The sequence below is a fragment of the Alternaria novae-zelandiae genome (genome assembly GCF_023758075.1).
Source record: "Alternaria novae-zelandiae strain BMP 2774 chromosome Unknown scaffold_9, whole genome shotgun sequence".
In the NCBI taxonomy this organism is placed as follows: domain Eukaryota; kingdom Fungi; phylum Ascomycota; class Dothideomycetes; order Pleosporales; family Pleosporaceae; genus Alternaria; species Alternaria novae-zelandiae.
The window spans coordinates 842,856-856,111 of NW_026056969.1; the positions used below are offsets into that span (position 1 = coordinate 842,856).

The 13,256-nt window shown below is 51.6% G+C and overlaps 4 protein-coding genes across 4 annotated transcripts; 2 read left to right on the forward strand and 2 right to left on the reverse strand.

Annotated features, from left to right (window-relative positions):
• Window positions 1–56: 56 nt before the first annotated feature.
• On the reverse strand, window positions 57–1,778 carry J4E88_005165 (uncharacterized protein; the record flags this gene model as incomplete). The annotated part of the gene is made up of 3 exons (XM_049398805.1): window positions 57–1,110; window positions 1,160–1,667; window positions 1,718–1,778. 3 exons carry the CDS (start codon window positions 1,776–1,778, stop codon window positions 57–59), a joined length of 1,623 nt encoding a protein of 540 aa, XP_049255485.1.
• A 1,283-nt stretch (window positions 1,779–3,061) lies between these two features.
• Window positions 3,062–4,228, forward strand: J4E88_005166 (uncharacterized protein; the record flags this gene model as incomplete). Its single annotated transcript, XM_049398806.1, has 4 exons — window positions 3,062–3,422; window positions 3,468–3,775; window positions 3,828–3,990; window positions 4,038–4,228. The coding sequence occupies 4 exons, from the start codon at window positions 3,062–3,064 to the stop codon at window positions 4,226–4,228; spliced, it is 1,023 nt and encodes a 340-aa protein (XP_049255486.1).
• A 1,637-nt stretch (window positions 4,229–5,865) lies between these two features.
• On the reverse strand, window positions 5,866–7,133 carry J4E88_005167 (uncharacterized protein; the record flags this gene model as incomplete). Its single annotated transcript, XM_049398807.1, has 5 exons — window positions 5,866–5,939; window positions 5,989–6,240; window positions 6,293–6,604; window positions 6,654–6,720; window positions 6,774–7,133. The coding sequence occupies 5 exons, from the start codon at window positions 7,131–7,133 to the stop codon at window positions 5,866–5,868; spliced, it is 1,065 nt and encodes a 354-aa protein (XP_049255487.1).
• Window positions 7,134–7,955: 822 nt separating this feature from the next.
• J4E88_005168 (uncharacterized protein) lies at window positions 7,956–9,630 on the forward strand (the record flags this gene model as incomplete). The annotated part of the gene is made up of 4 exons (XM_049398808.1): window positions 7,956–8,132; window positions 8,183–8,634; window positions 8,687–9,344; window positions 9,394–9,630. 4 exons carry the CDS (start codon window positions 7,956–7,958, stop codon window positions 9,628–9,630), a joined length of 1,524 nt encoding a protein of 507 aa, XP_049255488.1.
• Between the last annotated feature and the right edge of the window lie 3,626 nt (window positions 9,631–13,256).

A 13,256-nucleotide genomic window follows, 5' to 3' on the forward strand; every position in this document is an offset into this window, starting at 1 on the left:
ACAAGTAAGAGATATCATAAATTCGTCATAAAAGCTAAGAAACCACGTCACCGCCATCAAGGCGAGATCGGTACCGTCACCGGATCAGACACCATCCTACTATGCTGCGACACCGCAACACTCTTACTCCGCTCCTTCACACTCATCGTCTCCGGGACGATGGTGGGCGCCCTCGAGACTCCATCGTCCCAGCCACTGCCATTCGGCTCCGTCTTCTCCAGACCCCACACGCCATCTGCAATGGCCCGCGCCCTGTACTTGATGATAAGGCCTACGGTCACGGGTCCGAAGATCGTGTTGAGCACAATGGCCCACACGGCGGTGATGAAGGCTTCTTTGGACAGGTACGGAGTGTTGTTGAGCCCGATCTGTACGACGAGCAGACCGATCTCGCCACGCGCTACCATGGCGGAACCGAGGAGCATCGCCGGCCAGAAAGTGGTGGTGAAGCACTCGCGGATAGACATACCTGGTGGTCTGCGGAAGATGGTAGCGAAAGGTATGACGAGGCCGACGATGACTTTAGAGACAAGCATGAGCAACGTGTAGACAAAGCCCTTCCAGAACGCCTCTGCAGTCCAAAGATCGATGAAGGGGATGGCGAAGCCAATCGATGCGAAGAAGAGAGGTTGCAAGAGGTACTTGACAGCGTCGAGGAAGTACTTCTCGAACGTGTGCATGAATGTAGGACAGATGAGCGGTTCGCCCGCATCGTCGTACTCGGTGGCTTCGGCAATGGATCGCGCTTCCGCTTCCTCTGCGTCTTCGCGCGAAGGAGGGTGGAAGGGACCGGTTGGGTGTTTGGAAGGGAGGTAGGTGAGGAATGCGCCGGCCATGAAGGACCCGTAGAGGACGGAGGTGCCGCCGAAGCCTGTGATACTGAGGAAAGCACATAGAACGAAGATCATGATGATGACGTTTACGACGTGTCGTTTGCGTGTCTTGGGGAGGCGTGGCTCAATGAACTTTCGGTATAGAGGTGCGATTACCCATTTGTTTAGGACGGGAGTGAGGATGGCTAGGAGACCGGATACCAATGTTGGGCGTCCGATTAGCCAGCCTAGGTTGGGGGAGTCGTCGCCTCCAAGGGCGCCGAGTTGGCCGATTACACTGAGGGATGTTAATGATGCTCTGTGGTGTAGGGAACTTCGTGTCATACCTAGCCATCACTAGACCAGATACATCATCGAATACAGCCGCGCTGACGAGTACTGTACCAACTCGGGTGTCTGCAAAGCTGATCTCCTTCGAGCTTTTGCCTAGCACCACGAATGTTGTTCCAAGAGAGGTGACCGAGAGCGCAGCCCCAACAATGAACGTTTCGATCGCTCCATACCCAAAGCCGACATATAGCAGCAGATATGTGAGCCCAATAGGAGCGACGACACCGATGGTCGCCGCAATAGCAGAGAGACCAAAGTTCGCTTTGAGCAGATCCAGCCGCACGGCCAGTGCGCCTTCAAAGATGATGAGAACAAGACCAATGTACCCCAGGGCGATGAAGGCTTCCTGCCATGCAATGGGTATCATGTCGCCGCCGATAGGTAGACCGTAGATCAGACCAACTATAATTTGGCCTATAAGGCCAGCGCGGAACACCCGGTTCGAAAGCCATTCGCCGAAGGAAAGCCAAAAGAAAAACGAAACGAGAACGAGAATTTGGATGACTGTCGAACGTTAGTGAATGCGAAACCAGGTAAGAAAGTAAAGAACCTACTATTCGGCTCATGATACTGCAAAAAGCCTTCTGTCGCCGGGGTCGAAGAGTCACCAGCCATACTGAAAAACCGTCCCGAAAGTGTGGAAAATGCGAAGATCGCTTGCCTATTCCAGGCTTTTCACGACGTCCACCGCATCTTTAAACACATCCACATCCACGACCAGCTTATCAGCTCCGCGTCAACACATGTTTCGCACCTCGCATCCTAATGTCTTGGGGATACATGTGGCGGCCCAGCCAAGGCGAGCGCGGATGCAGGCCCGACATCTGGGCTGAGGCAAAGACAAGCTCGCACGTGCGAACGAGTCAGTGACGCGTGCCTCGTGCAGCCTTGGTGATGCCTGTTGCTCAACGGCCGGCCTCTTGGTCTGTAAGGGATGCGGCTATACTTGTGATGGGAGGCTGCCTTGGCGTTTCCGCTCCGCGCTTGGCTTGGGGGCTGAAACGGGGTCTCCGCTTTAAGGCTAAACGTGAATTGTCGGAGGCGCCTTCGGGGTCTTTGGAAATGAGTCATGCGAGGTTGCGGCGGACGCGATGGGAGTCGGTCGTGGTGGAAGTATGTGGGCGGAAACCGGGTGTTCGGAATTGCTGGTCTACTTTCTGGTGCAATGACGTGGACGCTCCGGGCGCCTGTGTAATGACCATTATCGACAAACTTCAGTGCCTCATGAAACTAGTTGAAAGCTACATCCTCTGCCTTGAAAGGAACCCTTCAGCAACCTTGATGGCATTGGATCTGTGACCATCATCGCTGGATACTACGAGGCCGAATGCAGGCGGATGTGGAAAGTCTCGCCTCGCAAAATGGTGAGAAAAGCGGACCCAGAACGTCTGTCACAATGCGAGAACCGAGAAAGAAAGAGGATGGCGTAGCCTTAGAGAATTGTTGCAGATGCAGTTGCGTGCAGCTCAGCTGAAGGGGCGAGGAACCACGAGACGCGACGTGCAAAAGTACGCTAGTCTACATTCGATGGAACCCCAACACCTGGCTTGCCGCCTTTGGGCCGTCACACTAACTTCACACGATGATATAGTGTCTCTACACCATGCTGAGATTTGGTCAACGCGCATGTAGTGGCTTCAAAATTCCCTCTCACATTTTCCGAATTTCGCGCTTCCAGAGTACGAAGATAAATGCCAGCGAGCTCTTCGAGGAGGAGCGCCTTCCGTGGTATAGCCATGATCAGTTTTATCCAGCACGACCTGGCGAGATTCTCGATTCTAGCTTTAAGATTATAGGAAAACTCGGTTACGGTGCATATTCCACGGTCTGGCTGTGTCGAGATATTCGGTATGTTTGGCGTTCTTCACCCCCACCCACCCTTCAAAGTCTGATCATCCATGCACAGAGAACGAGACGCTGGCTTCGCCGCTGACTTCGTCGCTGTCAAGATCTGTACCCGAGACACCGGAAAGACTACACAACTCAATCGAGAGCTAGCTTTTTACGAGCATGTCAGTTCTATTGAATCACAGCATGTCGGCCAAGCATACATCCGCGGACTGTATGGCGAGTTTGAGCTCGACGGTCCGACTGGCAGACATATGTGCTTTGCTCAACCACCCATGCACAAGACTATTCGACAGCTCCAATATTACAACCCAGCACACAAGCTCAACGTTCCGCTTCTGAAGTTCACGCTATCCAATGTGCTAAAGGCACTATCGTTTTTACACGACGAGGCTAATGTCGTACATGCAGGTACGGCAGAATAATGCAACAGGATTGAATCACCTGACAAGTTAGATATCAATCCTGGGAATATCATGCTGACGGTGAATGATGACACTATCCTGGAAAACTTCGAGAAAGCTGAAGCAGAGGACCCGTCACCATCCAAAGTGATTGACGACACACGCACCATTTACCGTTCCCGTAAGATTCCCCATCCTACGAGTGGTCTTTATGGCCAACCAGTTCTCTGTGACTTTGGAGAAGCGCGGATAGGAGATTCCCACTCCGGCTTTATTCAGCCTGAGCTATACCGTGCACCAGAGATAATTTTCCAGATGGAGTGGGGCTCCAAGGTGGACATTTGGAGTCTCGCCACGTTGGTAAGTATTCAACACTATCATAAGGAAGCCGCAATGACTTACTCTTGATTAGGTGTGGGACTTGTTTGAAGATGAGCATCTGTTCGACGCCCGTGACACCGAGGGCAACCATTCAGAGACGCTTCATCTTTCCGAAATGGTTGCATACCTTGGAATGCCTCCATTTGAATACACGCAAAGCAATGATATCACAAAGAAGGTCTTCGACAAGCAAGGTTAGTCATTGAGAGCGTCCTGACATAGACTCTGCTAAGTTCAATAGGACACTGGACGGGTGGCTCCAAGAGTGTAACTATTCCTGAGATCTCACTCGAGGAAAGAGTCTCGGAGCTTGAAGGAGAGGAAAAGGAATTGTTTCTCGATTTCATACGCTCGATGCTCAGATGGCGGCCGGAAGACAGGAAATCGGCGACTGAACTCCTGAAGCACCCATGGATGGCCGACATGAAGTAGTCGCGACGACGGTCAAGCAAGCATTGCACTGCAAAATCCTTCTCGCGGACTCTTTGTAATAGTTACATGTTTACTGTTGATTTACAGAAACGTGCCTATCGCAGTAATGGCGTCGCGTGCGTGCAGGTTATCGGAAGGGGGCGAAGGGAGAAACGCGACGATGGGTGGGTCTACGCGTCCTAGAAAATTAACTAGTCTACATTCGACGGCACGCGTCTTGGAGCTTCTCTCCCCTAACATCACTGGAACTCATCAGCGCATCCGTATCCATCGCTACGTGATCTTGTTCACATCGCACCGACGCGACAATCTATTCCACGCTATGATTGCCGCGTTAATACCGCACGCATGTGCATGTAAGCGCCGGCCCTCGGTCTTCGCACGCTGCATTGCTGTGCCGCAATCTCGTCCCGAGCCACCTGGGCGCAGTCAAAAGCCCAACCACCTAAACAAGGCCTCTTGAGCTCCTACAATCTGCGACCAGATCCTTCGCGACTGCGCAGCATTCTCGACCCATTTTGAGGTGCATTGCGATACCTCCATCTTCGTCGCCACGTAGACCGCCATGCGCGCCTTCCTGCTCCGAAAATGGCAGCGGAAAAAGCCCGAACCGACGACGACAATCAGTATCAAACGAAGCCAAGACGCCAAATCGACGCCGCGACCTGAATTACCGAGAGGTGAACCTCTCGATCAGAAGCAGTGTATGCTGTTCGGCAAGCTGTCGCCTGAATTGCGACTGCTCATCTACGAAGAGGTTCTCGCCGACCCGCAGCGTCTGCTGCACTTTTTGCACGTTACCCCAATTGGGGGCCGGCCTGCAAAGCTAGGTCATTGGCGTTGCGAGACACCACAGAGCGAAAGCTTGGTATGGCAACATGCATGTTTTGGCTTATGGAATGAGGGCGAATTCCAGCACGTTCGTGACGCATACTACACCAACGGTGATCTTCTATCGCTACTTCTTACTTGCCGTCTGATGTAAGTGGCAGCCGCTCAACGCACTTCTCAGCTACTTACTAGAACCCATAGCTACTATGAAGCGGTGGAGGTCCTGTACAAAGCCAACTACTTTAGTTTCAGAGGCATGACAGGAACATCCAGTTTCCGTACGCTCGTAACCCCGGCCAATTGGAATATGCTCCGTAAGCTACATATATCCACGACTTTCCTGACTCCGAAGTACGGTCTGACGATCACACAAAACAACGGGCTTCGATTGCCTGGAGAGAACTATTATGAATGGGAGAGAGGTTGTCAAATACTCGGTTACTTGCTTGAGCTACGCGTCGTCAGGTTCGAGATCACGTTCATGCACAAACATCAACTCCATGACTCCGATCCTCTAGTCATAGATCAAGAGCCCGTGATATTTGTTCTTGGCGCATGCAAGCTGATAAGGGCTCAAGAGTTCCTCGTGGAATTGAATCTGGAACTACCTCACACAACGATACAAAGACTTGGTAGTATCCCATTCACCATATTGCGCCACTCGAAACAATATGACTGGAAGACCTTCTCGTCATGACACGCCCAAATCCGAGTTTCATGACATGCGATCACACGGGAAATGTCTCTCCTCTTCGCCCAACCGTATCCATCGCATACAGTTCCCAGCTGAACCACCATCCTCTCGGTCATGTCACCGGAACAATACGGCCTTTGCTGTCGACCTTGCGGGGGTTTTGCGGGTCTCTCATCAGTTTGCAAGCTATAAATCGATCAGCAGTCAGTCGTTGCATGGGAACCGGCTCACGTACCGCTTCCGAAGAGAGCTATTGTATCAGCATTATTGTCTGGTCCACCGGGGGTATTAAGTTCGCCGCCTTTACGAGCAAGCTTTCCCACACCCTCCCAACCGTACGCTGCCCAGTCGAATTGCCTGAGGAAGATGTTGGGTGTAAGTACGTCTTTGATGCCTTCGACCACACCTTTTTTGGTCCATTCTTGGAAAGCACCGCGAGCATGTGTCATCTCATGCAAAAGAACTTTGTCCAACAAGGAGTAGGCATCTAGGATTGTTGTGATTAGTCTGCGTCCTGGAGTTCTCAGAGCACAACGTACCAATTTGGTTCAGGCCTAAGCCAAAGGTCATGCGGTTCGATGCTGCCCTATTGATCATCTTTCTACCAATCTTTGTTCGCTTTTGGACGTCGTCGGCGGTTTTGTACTCCTTTTGTTTGATCCAGTCCACGAACCATGAGCAGAGCTGAATCTGTGCTGGCCGTCTAACGGTTGTCGTTTTAAACACCCCCGTGTTCGCTATTTCTTGTTCAATCTGCTTCGCTGGAGGGTTGGCTGACACTGCTAAAGCAACGTTATCGAGTATCGAACCTCTGCATTGTTGCTCGTTGAATTTCAGTTTGTATCCGTTTGCTATGCTCGGTCAGTCTATGGCTATAACACTACCAACTATCACGCGTACTGGTATCTTCCCAGAGGTCCCTGTGCCCTTCAAGTTGTACCCAGCGATCGTAGTGACAGAAGATGATCTGGAAGATGATATATCAGCATAAGCCAAGCAAAACATTCCGGGTTCTCTTACCACATCCGAAGCGCTGACAGTTGCGTCGCCCGTCACCTCTGTTGACATGTATGTCCGAATGTTTCTCAACAATGTGATGGTCTTCTCTAGCTTGCCTTGCTGGAGAAGCTGAGCGGGATTTGCTCCTTCCCTTGCGAATAGGAATCCAACCAGGTCCTGCGCATCAGAGCTCAGGGGAGGTTGCGTCAGAGTCTCGTATGCTGCGGATACCATCTCGAAAGCCGAAGTCATCGCGTTACGGACGTCCACCGTAACACCTTTGGCATCACAGGACTGGTCGATTTTGTATGCTTGAACAAAAGACGACATGATAGCGTGGAACGCTAAAAAGAACGAGAGGTGTAATCGGATGTTGAACATCATCGAGTTTGTTGGGCAATCAGATTGGTTGTTTAGAACGTGGAATAGGAATATATCATCTGCGACGAAGCCTTTGTACAAGCTGCTTAAATACGCACATTGTTCTGGCAATACCCTTGACATGCCATGGAGCGATGCAGCAGCGAGACCCGCGCCGCTGCCATCTCGCCCCAAATCGCATGTCGTTCTATTCTCAATTATTTGACATGATGAAGCAGCCTCATGGCCGCCCCTCATGTTGTGTGCTTCGCACGTCGGGTAGTAAGCACCCACGCTGCTATTCGTGGGGGCGCTTCACGTGGCACAGTTCGCTTCCTTCCCAGTCGTGATGAACAACAACAGTTTTTGATGCATCATACAGGAGAACCAGCCCCCAGCCCCAAGAACTCGTCAAACTCGCGACACGTTGAATACATTCCTCGGCCCCAGCCGCTCAACTTCTGCACTCCGCCACATATCGAGCATTAGCGAGGCTTCCCAACTTTCGCGTGCCTGCTCAATGGTGTTTCATGTCGACTTCCCCAACTCGAAATGTGTCCATAGTCGCCGCCTGGTTCTCGGCCACCTTCTAATTCGAGACCCTTCTTCTTCGGGTGCGAGTACCAATAGCTGTGCCTCAAGGGGAATGTTCGCAGACGGGGTCTGTCTTTGCTGTGCCTCTCCGGATATCGCGATGCCGCTTGGGGCGATGAGAAAACGACATGGTGTCTCGACCGGAATATTTGGTTGCTAGATATGGCGCTGAAACCGTGAGATCTCCATACATAAGCTCCACCATCTGCAAGAAATGACCAGCAGTCAAACTATTTCTCCACAGTCGCAATGTCTTTCCTCAACTTGCTCGCGCTATCCCTCACTTTCCGAATCGCTTCAGCTCGAGTCTTGGGAACATTTACTGGACTACCGTATCCAACGTTAAAGCCTCCTTCGCGTAGAGAAGACAGCTCTGCTCTTCCAACGTTCACATTGGGCCCCGAGGATGCGTACTTTCCAAGCACGGTATGTATCGATTCGCTTTCCTTTTGAACGATGCTAAACTCTACACACAGGCCGCTGGCCCGGAGCCATCGGGATCCGAAGTCCAGGTGTATCCTACCGGGGTCTACGACACTTTCCCAGCTGACGGGATCACTGTCGCGTTCGGTCCGGAGATACACGAACAGATGAAGACTGTTCGCGCCGAAAGCTGCAACAATAAACCAGCTGAAGAATGTCGCGACGCAATCAACGGTGTGATACAGAAGACTGGGGTATCTACTCACGTCAAACGCTTCATTCCCGTTGCACCTTGGGTTCTCTGGCTTCTGGCAGGATGGGTGTTATCCACAATAGCCTACGAGTACAACCAAGACCTGGGCAAAGCGATAAAGCTCCCCCCAGAGGATCTCCGGCAGATCCAAGCGATGGCCGGTGCTCAAGAAATTGCCATCGTGACGGCCGCCGATGCCAGCGCTATCGCAGCTACTTTAACAATTCGACCCCCCGCGACGACTACGCCGACGTAAGCAACCGATATCTGATCATGGTCTGCAAAATACTGATAGCTTCTCTAGGAGTCTTATCAGCATCGAAACGCTCACTACAGCCAGTGACGGGCACGAAGCCGGAGATATTGTGTATCATATTCCCGAAGGAACGGCCGGACGCATCCAGGACTTCTTGGGGATGACCGGCCTCCAAGAGACCCAGCAGATCTGTCAGGGTCAGGATCTGAAACGTGCTGATACTACTGAGGAGTGCATCGAACGTATTTTACGCCATGCTATGGACCTTGCGGATACCGGCCCAGACAACCTAATGGCCTTGGCTCCGGCAAACATTCCGATTGAACCAGCTGTTGGTCAAGCCATTGGGTTTCCGATTCCTAACATCTCCATCGGCGAGGCCGTAGTTATCGTTCGGCTGTATCGCCAGGTCTTCACTGCAACCACGCCGGCCCCTCAGCCTGACCTGAATTGGGACCCCTCCGTCCTCGCTAGAAGTGCGCTAAGTCTCGCCATCGCTGCACATGCGGCGATGCTCGTTGGTCAGACTCTCCTCGACATATTCGTCAGCAAGAGTGATATCATCACTGATCTAAAGGAGGAGGACCTAACATGTGCTAAAGATCTCATATGCACACTCGATGACTGTAAGGGCCAAGACGAGGTCACTGAACGTCTGAATTGGATGGTCAGTTCAAGTACCCCTTCGACGCCCATATGTCGCACGGTATGTAACATAACCCACGTGGTCGCTTCGCTGACAGTAGTGCACGCAGCCCAAGAATTTCGGATGCAGATGCGAAGTTGTCGAATATCCCTACGTGTACGAGGTGCCGAAAGGATACATGGATGCGCAATACGCATGGCTCGAAGAGCTCATCAAGCGAGCCGAAGAGCCTGTGCTTGAAGCTGAATGCAAGAGCAATCTGCAAAGGTTTGATGAAGGGACGTTAGGTCCCCCGAATCCGGGTTCTTCACAGACCTTTGACCCCAGATCCAGCTTTGAAGGGTAAGCCGACTCACAAAGTCCAGCCCAGTACAAATTGCTAATTGTTACCCAGCTGGATTGACACTGCATGTGACAAGTTTGATAATCGGCTCGACAAAGAATGGCACTGGTCATACGACGATACAACTGGATTTGTCTTCAGCCTCCGATGGAGCCAGATACCGGACGGGGTTTCCGACTGCCCACTTGACTGCAGGGCCGCATTCGCGCCCTTCCTAGAATCTTCTGACTGTAAGTCTGGAAAGCCGAACTGAGCGTCGACTTGCGCTGACATGCTGGGCAGGTGTGAAAGACGAAGGCTTCTCGAGTTCTGGTAAAATCGTGACCGAGTGCGGAAGAGCTTCGTTGTATACACGCACTACAGCATGCACCCCTGAGCATCCGGAGTGCTGCGACACCTTCGGATCTGACTGCGGAGTGATCGACGAGTGAAGCCTGCGAGCTTGCAGGGTGAGTGCCTACTAGGGTGTTCTTTGGGAATGTAAAAGCCGGTATCAGGGTCGGGTCTTTGTATGTAATTCGGAATGGGTCCTCATGCCGGTGCGCTTTCTGGAACGAAATGGAGCTGGTCTTTGCAAACCTCTTTGTTGGTCAGTGACGTCATCTTACGCGCTAGAACACGGTCATGACGCCACAGGCGTTTACGCGTTCACGCAAGATATCCATCCTCAGCTTTGACACAATCATTGCACCAATTTTTCTCTCATTGCACCCTTTCGTCAGCGTGCGACAACAACGCGTCGAAAGTTATCGGACGCCGCGGACTTCAGTCGATCGGCAGCAAGATCGGCCTTCAAGATGGACGATGACGGTCTTGTGCACTGCATACATCAATGTACCAATTCCATTACAACGGGCTGAGATCGATTGGTGGCATGGTTGCTTGCACCCCTCAACGTTCCATGGGTAGAGCTGTGGATCGCGAGCGCCGCGCAATCTTGCCCTCGCTCTTCGGCAAGGGTCGAGATTTCTCCTGGCTGCACTCAGAGTAAGTTATCGTAAGTGTGGCTACTATGCTGGGAATACTTCCATTTAGAATACTGCAAACATACCCCTTCGAACGCATATTGCAAAGCTATGGCGGCTCGAGATCCACCAGAATCGCTGCAGCCCCATGCGCGGCATCATTTCACATCGCTACCCTATCGGCTACTGGAGAAGTTACGCAGGTGCACGCCACGAAAGATACCTAAGGCATCAAGGTACACACTTAGCTGGCTTCGCAGCCAAAGGACACGACCGCGCAACAGCCATATATCCGCACGGGATCGCCACGATGAAGACATCTCTCGAAAGAATCAATTGAAAGACTGTTCCAACCTAATTTTGATGCTACCGAGGGAACTGCGCGATCAGATCTATGAGTACGCTTGGCAAGGTACGCATATCTACTATCAGGACGACTTTTGCCTCGCTGGCGCTGTCAACGCGCGGTATCTAGACTGCGATGAACTTTGCGAACAGATCCAGACCCTTCCAGCATGGGTGACCATTCATCCTCATATTCAAGAGGAGGCGCTTCACTTCTTCTATCAAGCGGCAGAGTTCAGTGTTGGTGACGGCAATGAATACACGACCCCGTTTCACGGATCGACATCGCACATGTCCAGCATCTTGTCGATCGTGAAGGCGCGCAATATTACTGTGTTCGGCATTACCGGGCATTATGAACCGCATAGCGATACAAATTCTACGGACTCTTTCGCAGGCTCCTTGGATAACGTAGGAGACTCTCCGCACTCATTTACAGACTTTATGGGTTTATTCACAGACTCTGTGAACATCACGCTGAACGATACTCAACGAAAACTCATTCGCCATGTCACAGATAATGACGCGGTTCACCTTCTACGTCTTTCAGCGCGACTTCAGCTACGCTCTGGTGCAATGACTCTCATCGAGGAAGAAGCTCACCTCCAGGCGTTACAAGACTTGCAGGAAGCGTCGTATGGTATCAGCCATGTACAGATGCATTTCCAATTGGCATGGCAACCTTCCCAATCCACATTACTTGGAGACTTCCGAGTCGCGAACTATCATTTCGTAGTCAGCTGCTGGATCTTGGCAAAATCCATACTTGTCCCGCCTTCCACATATTTCACGCCTGCCTGCCCCGTAGACAACCAGTCTGAGCCGGACACTGCGGGGCGGGAATCATCATTTAAAGATACTATGGATTTGCCCCATTGGAAAGACAACAATGCCAACCTTGAGCAGCAATCGCAGGGGATCATGACGACGGCTATGGCATATCGCCGTAGCGGTGTCGGGCTAGAAGATGGTGCTCTATCGGCGCTCGCTCCTGTCTCCTCCAATTAGGCATCGCTGCTAGAAAACGAGAGCCTTAAGGACCCGGAAAAGCAGCACCGGTTGGGTCACAGCACTATGACAATATCTTTATCGACCTCGATACATCGCGAGTGGAGGCTGATTTCTCTACTGGCTCGCCGTCGGCCTTTCCCTGTACTTAGACTCTGGTTGTCTATATTTAACAGCACAATTACGCCCTGCGCTAGACACATCACAAGCTTCAGGCGCCCCTTTCCCCCCACCAAGCCACTGTAACGAACTTATTCCTGTCACTTTCGACTCGAACGTCGCACTCACACTACATTTGAATTGCCCCTTTGCCTTTACACGAACGCGCTATATCAGAGAAGTCGAGAGAATCCTACCTACTCTATTCAGAAATCTCTTTATACACATATCGGCTCGCCTGCCAGCTTCTGATATCGCTATCAATCATGCTCGAGCATTTCGTACCTAGGCACGTCCCGCCTCTCCTTCTCGCCAGCATCTGGACAGTCGGCGGGCTGATGTCTTTTACTCATGGGCCCGAACAAGCTATCGTGACATACGGTCTCTCCAAAAGCATCGCATCTTCTAAGGCAGCGTGGCCTTTGATCAAGATCGAAGGTTCGCGCGTTACCACTATTGGTATGGCGATCTGGGGAATTTATTTCGGGGGCCATTTGGAAGCCATGGACACACTACTTACTTGTATTGGATGGATGGCAATCATTGACGGTGTGGTATGTGCGAAGGAAGGGTCTCCAGGGTCTGCTAGAATGCGTGCGACGTATCAGGGTGTGGTTGCGCTTTGGGGCTTGCTGGGTATGACTTCGGGAAAGTACTTCTAGGTTGAGCTTCGGAATTAGGTGATGCGCGTGCGATATATGGGGTTGTCCATCAAAAGACGCGCTGTTGGCTCATCTCTAGTATACGACGGGTCTGCTTGAGCATCCTGATAGATCTCTTCAACCAAACCTTGCCGTCTAACTTTTTTCCAAAGTACGAACTAAGTACCTCGTCCCTCAGTTCGCGATCTGACGCCAATACCCAGCCGTAATGAGTATCAATCTCTTGATACCTGTTCTCAATATCAGCGACTATCTTCCGCACTCGCTCAACTGCATCGCGTTCTTCTGCTGTACCCGGCGTAGCTTCCACAAAGCTGTGGCATAGTGAATCGACTTCCTCGAGACAGCCAGGTATCTTTGCCTTCAGCTCGCTAATCTTATTGACTAGTTCTTCGAACTCTGAAGAGTACTCCTCGTCCGCTTCATGAGTTTGGTGTTCTGTGTTCATGATTATGTCGAGGTGCAGATGCAATACGAGCAGCTCTGTAGT